Source organism: Symphalangus syndactylus, chromosome 9, assembly GCF_028878055.3.
Source record: "Symphalangus syndactylus isolate Jambi chromosome 9, NHGRI_mSymSyn1-v2.1_pri, whole genome shotgun sequence".
Taxonomy (NCBI): Eukaryota; Metazoa; Chordata; class Mammalia; order Primates; family Hylobatidae; genus Symphalangus; species Symphalangus syndactylus.
Genome location: NC_072431.2, coordinates 82399591 through 82417224, shown reverse-complemented (window position 1 = coordinate 82417224; position 17634 = coordinate 82399591). Strand labels below are relative to the sequence as shown.

The following is a 17634-nucleotide window of genomic DNA, read 5'->3' as shown; positions in this document are numbered from 1 at the left end:
CAAGTGGTACCAGGTTTCAATGATATATCTTATAATCCTGGGATACTCTTCAATACACAAATTTGTCATAAAAGATTTTTCTTGATGAAAATCTACAAGGAAATAATCTGTTTGGAAGCACAGCTTATGATTGTGTTGGTCTCATGTTGCTAAAATGCAGATATATTCCAACTTCTGTTGAGTGCATTTTCTAATCTACAAATTTAAGCATATTTATTTATAAAATAAAATATTAATATTTTAAAAATAAAATTAATATGTATATGTAGATTCTCCCTCCCCAAAGCTCCTTGTTCTTTGAAACAGTTTAACAGCCACTGATTAACCCTTGACCTATTCAGATCCACAGGTTAAGACAGGGTGGAGGATTGAGGTATGTGGTATTGCCCCCCAAATATTAGACTGATTATCTGAACTTGAAGCAGCCAGGTTAACTGTTCATTTGCTTTTCTAACATAGCAGCCCTTTGCACCCTGGCTGGCCTCATCAGCTGCCCTATGGCAGGAAGAATCAAGGCTGCATATAAAATAACACCTATGGCAGAGCCAATGCAAACTTGAGTTCTGTGTCAAAGGCAGAGTGGAAGATGGCCTAAGTTCTCAAGTGTTTCAAGAGAAGACCTTACCTCTTACATTTAGTTACCACTTCAGGGAGTTAGGGTCATATTAAAGCCACAAAGAATGCTGACATGTAAATGGTCCAGCCACATCTTGCAACAGCACTAGGGGCCCAGTCCATGGGATGTAAGTAAACCTAGAATTGATGCTACTTGTTTTGCTAACTACCCACTCATATTGCTTTTTGTTTTGTTTTGTTTTGGTTCTAGTTCCTTAATATCCCTAGAAGATTTAGATTGGCTTCCACTCAACCAAACTTTTTCCCAGGTTTCTGAACTTGTACTGAATGTGACCATTTCGACACTGACATTTCTGCAGCGGCATGGAGTAGCACTCACCGGTATGGGTGCCTTGTAGCTATTGCTATATTTCAAAACGTTTAACTATTTAAATTCATTGACAGTTGACATAGAGCTAAAATGATATTCAAAATGATTTAATTAAAATTTCAAATTCAAAAAAGTATCAATTGTTTCTGTTAATACAAGACAAAAATGGAATAAAAATTTGGAACTCAAAACTGAATTTGACTTTCTACCACTGTTGAAATTCTGCAGTCATTGCTAATATAAATGATATTTTTAAGTTAAAAATAACTGATTTTAAAATTCTTTGACTTTATTTCTTCTAAAATTAGACCTATCACTAGCTCTGTGATTTTAATCTTTCCTTTCTCTAAGCTCCTATTGGGAGGAAATATTTTAAAAATGGCAAAGCTAGTAAGAGGAGGCAGGTTGATGTGGACTTGCAGAGTCCCTAACTAAATAAGCAGCCCTACCACAGGGGAGGGAATAGAATTATATAGCTCTTTTCTTGACCCAGGATATTATTATTTCCTGAATTGCCAATTGAGTCTGAGCATTTTACTTTTAATTACCTTTTTTTCTCTATTTTTCTATCTTTGGCTATTTCTCTAAGGGAAATACAGTGAGAGAACAACAAAGTTGGAATTCATCCACTCATCCATTCATCCATCCGTTTATCTGTTCATCTGTCCATCCATCCACCCACACATCCATTCATCCATCCATCCATCCATCCATCCATCCATCCATCCGTCCGTCCATCCGTCCGTCCATCCATCCATCCATCCACTCACTCATCCATTCATCTATCCATCCATCTACCTCCCCATTCATCTACTCACCAATCCACCAACCCATCCATCCGTTCATTTATTCATTCTCTCATTGAATAAACAATGAGCACTTCCTATGAGCCAAACACTTCCCCAGACAATGGGAATAAAAAGCTGAATAAGACATAGTTCTCCAATGAGAACACATGGACACAGGGAGGGGAACAACACACACCAGGTCCAGTTGTCGGGTAGGGGGAGAGTGGGGGGAGAGCATTAGGACAAATAGCTAATGCATGCGAGTCTTAAAACCTAGATGATGGGTTGATAGGTGCAGCAAATCACCATGGAACATGTATACCTATGTAATAAACCTACACGTTCTGCACTTGTATCCTGGAACTTAAAGTTAAAAAAAAAAAAAGGCATAGTTCTTACATTCAAGGAAGTCATGTTTAATAAAGGAGAGGGATATGTCAATAATAAAAAACAAACAAACAAACAAAAAACAAAGACCATAGAGTAAGGATCTGACATCTGCTTCAGGAAAAACTTCAAGGAGGAGTTTTGAAGGGTGAGTTGGAGTTTATCAAAGAGATGAGGGAGCATTTCCAGGAAGAGAGAAGACTCTGTGAGATACTTGGGCTTGCTGAGAGCTGTGAATGTTTGACGTTCAGTGTGTCTGAGGTACAGTGGGCAGTAGCAGGGGGTAGCATAGAAAGGAGCCCAGTCCAAAACACGAGTGGCCATGGGAGCAGTAGAGTTAGATCTGCATTATAGAAAGACACTCCTGGGCAGGTGTGAGGAGTGGATTGGAGGCAGGTAGTTCTGGGGTTCAGGATCCTGGGAGCGAGTCTTCCATCAGCCACTTTCTCCTGAGGTCTCAGTCTCCTGAACTATTATTATTATTATTAGAGATGGAGTCTTGCTCTTTTGCCCAGGCTGGAGTGCAGCGGCGAGATCTCGGCTCATTGCAACCTCTGCCTCCTGGGTTCAAGCAATTCTCCTGTCTCAGCCAACCGAGTAGCTGGGACTACAGGCGTGCATCACCACGCCTGGCTAATTTTTGTATTTTTGGTAGAGACATGGTTTCACCATGTTGGCCAGGCTGGTGTCAAACTCCTGACCTCAGGTGATCTGCCCTCCTCGGCCTCCCAAAGTGCTGGGATTACAGGCGTGAGCCACTGTGCCCAGCTCTGAACTATCGTACAATGAGATTGTTATACACAGAAATTTCTACAGTCCCATTCACAATTTTGCTACTTCATGGAGCAAACTAACATGAAACCCTCTATGGCCCCAAATTCCACCTGTTGCTTCTTTCTTCTTGTTGCTTGTGACTCAGCACCATGAGATCCACATAGAAAGGCCTTTTTTTTTTTTTTTTTAGCTTTCTGTAAGAGAAAAGCTAGCTCATTAACGTTTAACTCCATTTTCAGGTTGGGTTAGTTCCACTGGGAACTATTTCTTATGCTGAGAACAAAACCCAGAGGTGGGGTGCGAGATGAATAAAACACCTCATTGAAATCTTCCCAGTGACCTTAATTTAACAAACTCATTTAGAAGCTCAAGTTTTTGTACATCATCCAAATTACAACAACCAATTTGCCTTACAATTGAAAATGTAATTACCGTTAAGAATGTAATTAAAATAAACAATTTTCTATTAAGTCTCCAGCAAGTCAAAGCTAAGGAACGCTATTACAAAACATACTTCGAGAGGTAACTAAAAATTGTCTTCATGTCTCTTGTCTCCAAGAAAAATTCTTTTGCCTGATGAGCCAATTCCAGTGTGAAGAGGAAGGGATGAGTGGCCTCATGAGGCTTTAGGCTACTGGTCCAATTATGTTATGCACTGAAACTGTTAATCTACACATTCTAAATTCTCTGTTGTTTAGCAACAAATTTCTGAATCCAAGTTGTCTTTTACTTTTTGAGAAAGATTTTATACTTTTATAAATATGCTACACTGATGTCACTATTTTTTCTCTCCTTTCTGGAACTCTGTGAATAATTCTAATACCTTCTGAGACCAGTAGAGATTAATAGTTACAGCTCAGCTTCAGGAGCCAGATCATTTGGGTTTGAATCAAAGGCTTAATCTAACAAGTGGGACTCTAAGAAAAAGGGGATAATTACAGCACCTACCTCATAGTGTTGTTGGAGGACTAAGTGAGACCTCCCATGGTATATTCTTAGTCTAGGTCCTAGTACCTCTTCAACATACAATAAATGCTGGTTTTAATCTCAGACACCAAGCTTTTTTCCTCCCATGATGCCATGTAAAGGCAATCAGACTGGAAACAAAAAGTCTTGTATTTCTGGGATTTTCCCCATCTTTAATACCTTCCTGAAGTCCCCCTTGACTTGGTCTGTCTTTGTAAATGTCATGGATTGTGCTATTTTTGTAGACTTCACTGCAATTATAAGGATCCTATGAGATAATGCATGTGAAAATGGCTTAACAGTGGCTGGCAGGTGAAGGGGCTCAGTCAATGGGTGTTGAATCACGATCTGAAACAATCTAATTTCTAAATGAAGGTTCAAGGTTCAAACACACCTTGAAATTTATGTGTTTTTATGTTTGCAGTTGCTGAGGCATACTCCCCAGAGATTTTGTCATACCTTGGGGGTCTTCGATTTATATTTTGAATGTGTCACTTCTAGATAGTGCCATGGGTTTTTTGGGTAGCTCATGAATTTTATCTGTTGATAATTTGAGTTAGGGGAACTTTCTCTTATGACTTCAAATAATTATTGAGAATACAGTTTTAAAGACTCCATAGTATTTTATGCTATGGATATACTATAATTTATCCTTTCCCTTGATACTAGACACTTAGCTGGTTTTCAATATTTTATCAGTATAGAACCAATAAAATATTGTCGTACCTTAATTTTTGCTCAGATATCTGATCAATCTTCTTGAGAAAGATTCTTAGAAGTGAAATTATTGGGTTCAATGACTTGAATTTTATAAAGCTCTTGAAATATGTTTTAAAATTATCTTCTGGAAATGTTGCACCTATTTGTGCCAGGGAGCATGGGACACTTCACCATTCCCCTATAGCAGCAAGTGTTTATTCTGTTTGCTTTTTCTATTTGATGCCCCAGTGGTGTTTGGTCTTCATTTGCTCTTCCTTTAGAGGTGAAAAAGGTATTTTTTTTCTGAATTACATTAGACATATCAAAATATTCAAACAACTGCTGGTGTAAATCTTTTGTTGTTCCAACAGAGCCAGTTTACCACCTGTCCATGCAGAATATAGTGTGGGATCCACAGAAAGTCCAGTATGATCTCAAATCCCAGTTTGGCTTTGATGATCTTCACACAGAACAGATCCTGAACTATTCAGCTGAACTAAAGGAGGTACACATGCTTGACTGCTTCTCACACCGCTGGGTCTTTCCTGGAGACTGGATCTAGAGCATGCTGCGGGTGCCACAGGAGAGGCAGCCAGACAGGAGAGTTCGGCTAAAACCCGAACTCCTTACACAGAAGAGACCCCTGCTGTCTCCAGCTTTTCTAGAAGTGTCTCTTCCTTCTTACCGTGTAGTTTTATCCCAGAATGGAAAGGCAGCTTGGAAATAATATGACATTTGATTGCTCTGGGAACTAGCAGTGGGATAGGCCAGGTCAAGTGAGGGTGTGAGATTCTGAAGACAGCGCTAGTGGGGTCCAGGTAGGAAGATGGTGCACCAGCTGTAGTGAGTGGGGATACAAGTGGGTGAATTTCCAGGTAAAGAGAGAGTTTTCATTAGAAGAGTAGGAGCTGTAGGTTATGGATGCCAGCTGTGTTCACCAAAGTTGAGCCTCTTCCCTAACTAGGTGAAATAAGGGAGTTGGACTGGATGACCCCCAAGACCCAGTTCACTGCTGGTATTGCTGAGGTTCTGGGAGATATTTTTTAGTTACAGAGTCCCTTTTGTCACTCCAGCCTATTTGTAGGGCACTTCCGCTTTGCATGGTGCAGGTCCAAGAACTATGTGGGACTTGGAGCTTTGGTCCATAGACTCCACCTCCAGGGTTAGAGCATTTCTGGTGCAGCTCCTAGGTCAGTGTTGAGCTAGGAATGTTTGGAGAGGACCCACTCTCTTCTGTTAGGATCTCAGTCCACGCTGGGTATGTAGATTTTGCTCACTTTTGTGTGAGTTCCCCACAACCTGGTCTTCCCAGGTAGCACTTTTCACGTTTCAATGCAGCTAGTTTGTGTTCAGACTGTTGCTTTCAGTATTTAGACTCTGGATCTGTGCTCTCAGTCTCGGGGGTTAGATGGTTGGGTTGCAGCCAGTAGACCCTCTTGCTGGCTTGGTGTTTGAAAAACCAGTTCTACCAGGTAGGTTTAGGCTTCACCAAAGTATACTAAATTTTGTGCTTCTTGTATCCCTGGCACAATTTTATTAATCATCTCACAATTTTATGAACTGTCTACCTACCACAGGACTTGAAATTGTGACCCTTGGGTTTTCTCATGGATGCTGATGTAGATGGAATATGAAACCCCAGTTGGCTGACTTTTATTCTAGTTTTCTTCATCTTTATAACCCTGTTTTCTCATTATATTATAGTTTGAGTGAACTATGTAAAACTTTTACCTTAGAATGTTAATTATATTGAGATTAGAATTAAAAGGAAAGTGATCAGAAAATACCACTGTGTATATCAACAAAGCTCCATGGAAATTGTACATCATGTGTGTGAGCTTTCTATTGCTGCTGTAGCAAGTTACCCCCAACATAGTGCCTTAAGGCAACCAACAATTTCTTTTATCATAGTGTTCTGGAGGTCAGACGCCTGAAATGGTCTCACTGGGCTAGAATCAAGGTGTCTGCAGGGCTGCAGTCCTTCTTGAGGTCAAGGGGACATACTGTTGTGGGGGAGGAAAAATTCTTTTTTCCTCTATTATTTCATCTTCAATGGGACAGATAAACAAGAGGAAAACCAGTTATTGTGTAGGTATGTATGGGAGTTCGCAAAGAGAAATGTGTAGATCTTCCCTGATGACCATTCTGCTTTTCACTTTCAGTGCAGTATTCAATAAATTACATGAGATAATAAATACTTTATTATAAGATAAGTTTTGTGTTAGATTATTTTTCCAATTGTAGGCTAATGTATGTGTTCTGAGCACAGTTCAGGTAGGCTAGGTGAAGTTTGGTTATGTTTTGAGGTTGGGTGTACTAAATGTGTTCTTGGCTTATGATATTTTCAAGTCATGATGGGTTGATGAGGATGTAACCTCATTGTAGATCAAGGATCACCTGTATTTTAAGGAAGCAGCCAGATTATTAAGGCTTACATGCCATCCAAGGCTATCTATACAAAGGAAAGGGGGTTTTGGGTTTCTGAGTAGCAAGGCAAGTTATGGGAAGGTGAGGGGAGGAAATATACGGTGAGTGAGTTATCCTGTTTTGCAGAGAAATCTCCCAGGTGATCAGAGTTATTTGGAGAAGCAGCTCTCTTTCTGGTAGGAGACATCTTTACAGTTGAAAATTATCTTAATAATGTAAATTTTCCTTATAAATCTAAATTTCCTTTACCAAAAGGAAATTTATACTCTATTTTTAAACGGTTATGGAATGGTAAGAAGTTTTTCCTGCCTCTGCTGGTTTTCAGTTTGTTTTTAGCTCAAAATAATCCATATGCCAAAGAAACATACTTTGGGGTGGCATATTCTGTTTTCTTGCTTTTTCCAGCTTCTAGTGGCCATCCACATTCCTTGGGTCTGAGCCTCTTTCTCAATCATCAAAGCCAGCAATGGCAGGTCTAGTCCTTCTCATATCCCATCACTTGGGCACTGACATTTTTGCCTCCTTTCTCCAATAAGAACCCTTGTGGTTACACTGGTTACACTGGGCTCACCAGGTTACCCAGAATAATCTCCCATCTCAAGGCCAGGTGATAAGCAGCCTTAATTTCATCTGCAGCCTTAAATCTCACTTGCCATACAACATAACATATTCATGGGCTCTTGGGATTGGGACATGGACATCTTGGGGTACCATTGCCTGCTTCTCACCCTTTGTAAATGTAATTGCCTGGTGAGCTCTTCCTGCCCACTGCACAGACAAAACCAATTCACTGAGACTGCAGTATTGCAGTAGAGAAAGGGTTTAATTAATGCAGAGCTAGCCAAGGGAAAGAACTGGAGTTATTACTCAAATCAGCCTCCTTGAGAACTCAGAGGCTAGGGTTTTTTTTTTTGTTTTGTTGGATAATTTGGTGGGCAGGGGACTAGCAAATGAGTTCTGCTGATTGGTTGGGGATGAAATCACAAGGATGTGGAAAAATGCAAAAGTCTGAAAAACGTCTCAAAAGACCAATCTTGGGTTTGACAATAGTGATGTTATCTATAGGAGCAATTGAGGAAGTCACATATCTTGTGATCTTTGGCCCCATGACTCCTGAGCAGCAAGAGATTATAGAAGGCAAGCTAGGGACCAGTGGCTGGTTATCATTTAGCTACACCTACATTTTAGCAGCATTCAAGCCCCTCCCATAATCTTAATCTTGTGGCCTTTTATTAGTCTTACAAGGGCAGGTTCTGTACCTGAGAAATGAAGGGATTCATCTTAGGGAGGGACTACTATCAAGCTTGCTAAAAAGTTAAACTACAAACTAAATTCCTCCCATGGTTAGCTTGGTATATGCCCAGGAGTGAGCAAGGACAGCCAGCCTCTGAGGCTAGAAGCAAGGTGGAGTCAGCCATGCTAGACTTCTCTCACTCTCATAATCTGCAAAGCTGGTTTCACAGGGCTCTTTCCATCTGCATCAGCCTGTGTGCCTAGGCCCTCCCTGGGGTCTGTCTGACTCCTGACCCTGTCACTCTCTGGGCCTGCTGGGGGCCTCAGCACATGCTGCCCCTGCAAGAGAATATTCCTCCTCTTTCCCTGCCTCTGCTTCCCGAATTGGAAAATGATTTATCTAACCTCACATCCTCTGTGGATCTCCTGTGACCTCTCTTCAGCCTCTGTCTCTACTTCTTCAACCTTCTATAATAGGGCATGTCCCAGGGAACCTGACGGCTGCATATCTGCCTCTCATAGACTGTGAGCATCTGAGTGGGGACTTGGCCTTATCTATCTAACATGATACATGGTATTGTTGATTATTTTTAATTAAGGGAAAAAAATAGAACAAAACATCAGGGACCTTGTGCTTTGACAGTCACAGGTTAATATTTAAATCCTGATCTTAAAAGAACCTAAAAGTGAACACATGGGACTAAAATTAAGCTTTCTGACTATTGTCATTGTTTAGTCAATTCAGGCTATTATAACAAAAGACTGTAGACTTGTAAACAACAGAAATTTATCTTGCTGTGTCCTCACTTGGTAGAAGGGGTAAGGGAACTCCCTGGGTCTCTTTTATCAGGGTGCTAATCCCATTCACAAGTGTTCACCCTCATGATCTGACCAGCTCCCCAGGGCCCCACCTCCTTATACCATCACTTTGGGGGCTAGGATTTCAAAATATGAATTTTGGCAGGGAGTCCACAAGCATTTAGACCATGGCAGTCATCAACAGAATCTCTCTTAAAGATGGCATTGTAATTGTTGTAAAATGATGTAATATGGGAATGTGCTTCATTATATCACAAACATAAGTATTTACAAAGCAGTGTTAGAGGAACTCTGTTGAAGTTGAAGTTCTTTTTTTTCTTTTTCTTTAAGATGGAGTCTCACTCTGTCACCCAGGCTGGAGTGCAGTGGCGCAATCTCCGCTCACTGCAAGCTCTGCCTCCTGGGTTCATGCCATTCTCCTGCCTCAGCCTCCTGAGTAGCTGGGACTACAGGTGCCCACCACCACGCCTGGCTAATTTTTTGTTTTTTTTAGTAAAGGCAGGGTTTCACCGTGTTAGCCAGGATGGTGTCGATCTCCTGACCTCGTGATCCACCCGCCTCGGCCTCCCAAAGTGCTGGGATTACAGGCGTGAGCCACCGCATCCGGCCACTGTGTTGAAGTTCATGTATAAAATAAAGGAGATTTGGTTCAAAACTGTTAAACAGTTTCTGACCCAGGACTTCAATTTGAATCTTTCCAATTTTATCCACTTTTGATAATCAGAAAAGAAAATGTTCTTGGCAAAACAACTTTGTTAGTCCAAAGTATCAATTAAACTGGGCTGACCCATGTTCACTTTTGGCCTGAGAATGAAAAGAAACAAGATTTGATGTCATCTCCATGTCCTTGGCCTGGAGAAACAGCTGTTCCTATTGTTTGTGGATGAAACTGAAAAATACAACTTTTTTTTTTTAAAACTACCAAGTCTTCTCTCAAGGTAAATCACATAGATATCATCACTTGTTACTTCTTCAATCAAGCAAATATAAGAACTTTTACTATGGCAAGATCGTGGTGTTATTTTTAGAAGAGGAAGGTTCTAGGAAAGGAGCTTTATGTCTAAATATTTTTTCATATTGTTGTCAGATTCCCACAGACAGCTCCTTGGAGAAGATGATGTGTTCAGTCTTGTCCAGCACATCAGAGGATGAAGCTGAGAAATGGGGCCACATTGGAGACTGCCACCCCAAGTGGTCAGAAGCCAAAAACTATCTTGTCCATGCAGTCAGCTGGCTGCGAGTCTACCAACAGGTGCTGTCCCCTCTCTCTATGTTCTGTTCAAAGGTGTGCCAGTTTGAGTGTCCAAATCCGTTCTCCTCCCCCGCCCTGCCATGTTTACTGTTGGATTTTATGTCCCTCCAAGGAAAGGGCCTTAGGAGCCCCGCATCCTGGCCATTGAGTGCACCTTGTCCCATGTGCATCAACTGGCTCCAGCTCCATAGGCCTAGGCCCTCAACAGTCATCACCAAACAGTCCATCCTAGGCTTGCACACACACCTTGGCAACTCAGAAGTTCCTAGATCCGTGCTCTGTTATTGGTGCATGAGATTGCCCTGGAGTACTTTGACCAGCTCTTTGGACATTTTCATGCTAGCATTGGGCATCCCTCTAGCACTTTGAGCTCTAGACTGGCCTTGTTTCTTCACTCTGGTTTTGACCAGAAGCTCTGTGCACAAACAGTGACTGTGATTTCAGTGACCGTAATTTAACAACACGAAGGGAGGCTCTAGTCTATCTTTACAGAGATGTTGGTGTGGGGCACAGTGCCTGAGTGATTAGATTGCTCCTGGCCTCAGAAGCTCATGGAGCCCTGGCTGTTTCACAGCTTTGTGCTTCTTGGGGAGGTTTTGGAGACTGTGAGGCAGAGCTCCCCTGGCAGTCACTTCCCATTTGTTTTATCAGGCTTTGCCGTCTCTGTCTCATGTTTTTCCTTAAATAACACACCTCTTTAACTTTGTTCCCTGCTAATATGTGTCATGTATAAAGGCCAAAATCTCAAATAGAAGATAAAACATCGTTAAAAATATATAGGTGTTGTCGTCCGCTTCTTGGCACTAAAATCATCCAGCACTAAAATAATCAAGGGACAGTGCTGAAATGACCAGCATCCAATGGTCTAGTGGACACACTTGCTTTGTGCATTATCTGGGTAACATAACTCATGGTTAATTAAGGCATAGTTAGCACATATACATGCACATCCTGCACCTCTCCATGCTATTAGGCTTGGGCAAGAATGATCTATTTTTGTGTAATGTTGATGATAAACCACATTGCTAATTGACTTCAGTATCATCCTCCCCATGTCCATGTCATAAAATGGCACTTAGTAACCATGTATTAACTTTGGTATATATTTAAAAATATGCAAATATATTTATGCTATCCTAAATATGTTTGTTTAGGTTTTAAATTATATTTCATTTGTTTAGAGGTGTATGTTATTCCCTTCTTTTTCTCTTTAGGGGAAAAAAGAGAAATAAGACAGAGATTATAAAGTTGTGTGCATCCATTGTTGCAACATGAAATCTTTAATTTCTGAGTAGAAATTAAATCATACTGCAATTGCTAACAGACATTTTAATTTACCAAAAAATAAAGATTGGCTGTCTGTCATCTAGAGTGATATGTTAATATTTCTTAACTAAATACTGTTCTTTCCAATTTGCTATTATTAATGCTAGTATTTTGGTTTCCGAATCTTCAGAAGACACTCACAGGCATGGGCCATAGTCTGGAGGCTCTCAGGAATCAGTTTGAAGAACAGAGCAAGCCCTGGAAGGTGGTGGAAGCTCTGCACACTGCGCTGCTCCTGCTGAATGACAGCTTGGCAGCAGATGGCCCGAAAGATAATCATATATATCCAAAGATGTAAGTCGCATTTCCCTGTTTGATTATTGATTAGGTAGATGACGCAGAATGTTAAAGAGTGAATGATGATACTGTTAGAAACACATTCTGTAAAACTACAGCTAAACAATGAATTTCTAATTAGCAAATGGGAAATCAGAGGCTTTCATTGTGAACCATCACCAGGATAGAAGTCTTGGCAGCACTCTGGATGCCTATTCAGAGGCTGCAATCGACCGAATACGGGAGCAATATTTGAGAAGGTGTCAGTTTCCTGGATTTTAGATTTTATGTCTTTGGCATTTGTTTAAAAATGAATAAATACATTTCGGAGGCATTTTTACGTACAGGACTACCTTACATGAGTAGCTCTTTTCCTAGAATCTTCCTCTTCGAAAAATATGTTTTTATATTTACTTAAAGATTTTGTATAGTTGAAGTGTTTACGTAAGGTCCAGACATATTTTAGAAGTAGGAAATGGTGGAACTTGTTTCTTTCTTTTTAAGATAACCACAATTTATTCACCAAAATAGCCGACTAGATCTTTTTCCTCAGTAGGTGTGGCAGTTTGTAGTAACTTGAATTTTATTATCCTTCTGAAGTTAAGGCTCTCTTTGGAAAATAACAATATGATTTCTCAATATTATCTCAAAAATGTTCATTTCAAACCAGGTCACACAAATTCTTGCTCTCTGTGTACCATGAAGGAGAGTTGTGATGACAGAATTGGATAGGGCCATATTGTGTTATTATGATTACTTAAGAAATAGCAATTCTAAACACTTCCAATTCTTTCACATTTTCTGGAGCTGTTAGCAAACAGGATCTTGCTTTTGAAGGTCCTATTTCCTAACTTTTACTTAAGAGATGTTCTGGGGCATGAGGTGCTTGTGCTAAAGGCAGAAATATAGTTCCCTATCAGGGCCATAAAAGCTACAGGAGGATGGATGCAGGGAGCCAGCAAAGATTCCTTGAAGCAGTGTCCTAGGCAAAGGGCAAGGACGAAACCTCTGTCATAAATGAACAAATGCAGGGACATTGCATTGGGGATATCGAAAACCTCCCTGCTGATCTGTTAACTTCATGCACATTAATAGAAACACCACATTAAGTCACCGTAATTATCCTACAAATCTCGAATGCCCCCTGGCACTTTAGCCTAGGATTTTGCCTGTTCTGTGCCAGGCCAGGGGATTGAAGCCCCAGGAAGCTGTACCTGGCTCTTAGTCCTACAGAGATTGGGGAAGCTGAAGACTACACCACACTCTAGGTACAAAGCTAGGATAGCCCACATTCTTCTGCCCCCATATAAAATTTCCACACATTCTCAGTGCCAGGAAGATGAGGCCCAAACACTGGCTTTGCTGTCCACCTGCTGTTTTTTTTTTCTTTGTTTTGTTTTGTTTTGCTTTGAGACAGAGTCTCGCTCTGTTGCCTAGGCTGAAGTGCAATGGCACCATCTTGGCTCCCCGCAACCTCCACCTGTCAGACTCAAGTGATTCTCCTGCTTCAGCCTCCTGAGTAGCTGGGATTACAGGCTCACACCACTACTGCCCAGCTAATTTTTGCATTTTTAGTAGAGACAGGGTTTCACCATATTGGCCAGGCTGGTCTTGAACTCTTGGCATCAAGTGATCTGCCCTCCTCCACCTCCCAAAGTGCTGGAATTCCAGGCATGAGCCACCGCACCTGGCCACCTTCAGCCTTCTTTAAATCTTTCTGAGATTCACACGCACCCTTAGCAGAAAACTGTATATCTTTTATCATTAGCTTTGGTCCAAGAAACCCCATCCCTTTTTTCCTACCTTGTCTCCATAGCCAATTGTTCATATCTTTTTCTCTTCCTCAACCGCAAAGTTCACCCAAAATAAATGGAAATCACACCAGACTCTCAGTTTTCTACTGAATTCTTCGTGTGATTACAGACTGCCTTTTCTCCTCCAGGTTCTGTCTGGTTCCTGCCCATGTCCCTGCAGTTGGGGTGGCTGAGGTGTGGGAGCTCTTCACTCAGGCTCTAGCAGATAGCGTGGACTTTGGCAAGGCAAGGACTCACAGAGGTGCCTCTGGGCCCTCCAGCAAGGACTCACCCTTCAATGTCACATGCTGTTATGAATGTGAAGTGGGGGGAATAGTCCCAGGGTCTGGCCATGTGGTATCCTTGCTTGTCAGAGTTTAAAGAGACTTGACAGTAAGATCCAGGTTCCAAGCCACACAGCATTTCTTTTTTGTTTGGGGAACATAAAATAATCTCTCTTTCTCACTTTCTAGTTCTTTCCAAGAGCCACTCTGCTTCCTTCTCAGTGTAATCCAAAGAGTCAGAGCAACGACTAACCTAAGCCCAGTTCATTCTGCAGATGTCCAGGTCCAAAAGCCATGTGTCCAGCTTCACTCTAGCATGAGGTGTCAGGAGTCTGGTCAGCAGCCAGAAAGCTCAAGCATGTGGCTGTGATGGAGCAATTGCTCCGCCTTGTAGGGTTATGACATGGGGATGGGTACCAGTTCCTGCTGGTGTCTCGTAGGAGAATTATCATTGGGACCTTGCTCACTCTTTCTATACCCTCTACAGTGCTTAGGTCCATCAGCTCTCTAGCTAGAGAATAGCAGCAACTATTTATCAAGCCTGTGTTTAACCCCAAACTATCAAGGTGCCATGAAGAGACTGACCACTATGGCACAGAAGTCGAAATGACGCCGGGCGCTCAAAGCTGTGGGATGGCTCCAGCCAGTGGAACATTTTGCTTGGCCTTCAAGTAGCTACATCTCTTTCTGCTTTTCTCTTTTTGTAGCTTGCTTCGTTTATCATGGGTGAGGATTCTGTGTAGTTGCTCAAAGACACAGAAAGCCTGGACTCACCTGCTCTGGGCAGTTCTGCCGCCCACAGTGTGGCTATGCCTTGCTCCTCCATCTCCCATATTTATTCCCAATTTCAGGTTCCTCACATTATCAAACTCATTTTCTTTCCAGCTTCTCTTCTCAGTTATTTCTTCCGTGTCTGGAGCCCGTTAGTCTGACACTCCAGGGACTATTTGTATTGAGCTGCCTGGCTGGTCATTCTTCCTTTGACCTTGGAGAATCCTACAGGCATTGCCAATTGGCCCAAGTTGGGACCATTGCGATGGGTCCTGTACACCACCACACACCATCTCTATATTTTGAAACTTTTCTCAAAATATTTTTCTATATCTCATTAACTATAGGCTTCAAGGCAAATGTTTTTAGATCCCATGTGAAACTTTATCCTAACCCTCACTTCTTTTACACATTCCTAGGAACATACTTTTCCATTTTGGGGTAAAGAGAATGCTTAATCCATATTCAGTAGCGAAAGAATCTCCAAATCAGGTGACTCAATGCAATTTGTCAAGAACCTGGTTGTGTGATGAAGTGTGACTTTCAGTCTAGTGAACACACTTTCTCAAAGCAGTGGAATATTTTCCTTTGAACGGAATTTTTATTTCCCTAGTTGGCACTTTGAACTGCTTTTCATTTTATTTCATTTATTTATTTTTGCCCTCAGATTACAGCATCTGTGGAAATTGCAAAGCTTGCTGCAAAACCTGCCCCAGTGGCCGGCACTGAAGAGATTTCTTCAGCTTGATGGAGCTCTCAGAAATGCGATAGCTCAGAATTTACATTTTGTCCAAGGTAAGCTAGCTTTGGTGTTATTTGTCCCTGACTCACTAAGAGTAAATGTGAAATGTATTGGAAAATGGACTTGAAACTGCCTGACACATTGTAAAATTGGGAGATAACTTTGCTGGTGTCGTATGCATATTTATGCTTTACTCTGATGCCTTCTAGGGAATTTAAAATACAGCACACCAAGGCTAAATAAACAATGAGGGCACAGTGAAGAGCGCATCCTTCTGTTTTCCTTAAGCCCATGCTGTGGCCTATGACAAGCAGTGTCCTAGGGCTGGGTTGACTTTCACATTCACAGCAGCATCCATGGTTTTTCAGGCTGTAAAGGGACCACAGTGCGTTGTGAATAAGCGAATCTTTTGTATTCTGTTCCTTCTACCGCCTCCTCCCACCAATGCTTCTTGATGTCTGGTAGGGAGAGTGTGTTCCCCCTGGGTTTGCAGAATGCCCTTCTTTGAACTTTCTTGACTATGGTGAGCATTATTCCTTCCTCCCTCTTTTGAGGAAGTTGGGTTTGCCCTTTTGCCCAGATGGGCTGCAGCCTTTTCATTTTCTCAGGGAGGAGAGGGAAAAAGTGAGGGAAGATGTTACTTTAGAAGTAAAAACTCATTCTCACTAGTCTTCGGAAAGGATAAAATGATATTACAATGAATCCTGTTTTCCTTTCTAAGGAAGAGAAGAAAATGTATAATAAGAGGTCAAGTTTATTTTTTTTTTTAATTTTTATTTTTTATTTTTTTATTATTATACTTTAGGTTTTAGGGTACATGTGCACAATGTGCAGGTTTGTTACATATGTATCCATGTGCCATGTTGTTTTGCTGCACCCATTAACTCGTCATTTAGCATTAGGTATATCTCCTAATGCTGTCCCTCCCCCCTCCCCCCACCCCACAACAGTCCCCGGAGTGTGATGTTCCCCTTCCTGTGTCCATGAGTTCTCATTGTTCAATTCCCACCTATGAGTGAGAACATGCGGTGTTTGGTTTTTTGTCCTTGCGATAGTTTACTGAGAATGATGTTTTCCAGTTTCATCCATGTCCCTACAAAGGACATGAACTCATCATTTTTTATGGCTGCATAGTATTCCATGGTGTATATGTGCCACATTTTCTTAATCCAGTCTGTCGTTGTTGGACATTTGGGTTGGTTCCAAGTCTTTGCTATTGTGAATAGTGCCGCAATAAACATACGTGTGCATGTGTCTTTAGGTCAAGTTTTTAAAAAACCCATGTTTTCAGGACCCAGTTTATTGATTCACGGCCGTGTGTAGAAGTCAAGCTTACCTACCTTAGGTGAATAGTAATCAATTTGTCTACTTTGCAGAAGTCCTCATTTGCCTGGAAACATCAGCTAATGATTTTAAATGGTTTGAACTTGACCAATTGAAACTGGAAAAGGATGTGTTCTTTTGGGAGCTGAAACAGGTAAAGCACAACAAAGAATTATAAATAAGCATTTTTAATAAAATGTTCAAGAAGCTCATGCAATATTCAATTTTGCTCCCTTTGTGAATTGTGCTAGCTAAAAAAGGGAACAATATGCAGGTTTTTCAAAACTTCATGTTGTGTTTAAAATGCTTACAATTGATTATTATATTTGCAGTTCTTGAGCCCATGAAGAGGGTATCTAAGCCTCTTTAAATGTTACTCCTTCCCACTCTTATTAATCTTTTAGATGTTGGCGAAGAATGCTGTCTGCCCGAATGGTCATTTCTCTGAGAAGGAGGTCTTCTTGCCCTCTGGAAACTCCAGCATATGGGGTGGTCTCCAGGGACTACTGTGCTATTGTAACTCCTCCAAGACCAGTGTTTTAAACAAGCTACTTGGTTCAGTAGAGGATGCTGTAAGTATTCTACCATCTTAGCTCTTCTACGAGCACCAGTTTAAGATTAAATTCACCAAAGATGCTAATATTTAACCTGGAGTTTCAATGAGAAAAGTTTTGCCATGAGCCCACACACTTAAAGGAAGCTGGCTCTCTGAACTCCAGCTGCCCTTCAATGCTGGCCCTTCTGTCTGACTGAAAGGTTGTATGCCACCTGCCTGGCCAAAACCTACTTGAAATTCCTCCGACTTTCAAAACATACCACTTCTGCTTT

General features: G+C 41.3%; 1 protein-coding gene across 1 annotated transcript in view; it reads left to right on the top strand.

Annotated features, from left to right (window-relative positions):
- Nucleotides 1-17634, top strand: part of ABCA13 (ATP binding cassette subfamily A member 13) — a 514266-nt gene that overhangs the window by 57008 nt on the left and 439624 nt on the right. The window contains exons 7-13 of the mRNA XM_055294536.1: nucleotides 827-957; nucleotides 4932-5065; nucleotides 10127-10598; nucleotides 11725-11911; nucleotides 15409-15536; nucleotides 16860-16960; nucleotides 17211-17378. Of these exons, the coding sequence (XP_055150511.1) occupies nucleotides 827-957; nucleotides 4932-5065; nucleotides 10127-10598; nucleotides 11725-11911; nucleotides 15409-15536; nucleotides 16860-16960; nucleotides 17211-17378 (1321 nt within the window). The remainder of the gene's footprint in view (nucleotides 1-826; nucleotides 958-4931; nucleotides 5066-10126; nucleotides 10599-11724; nucleotides 11912-15408; nucleotides 15537-16859; nucleotides 16961-17210; nucleotides 17379-17634) is intronic.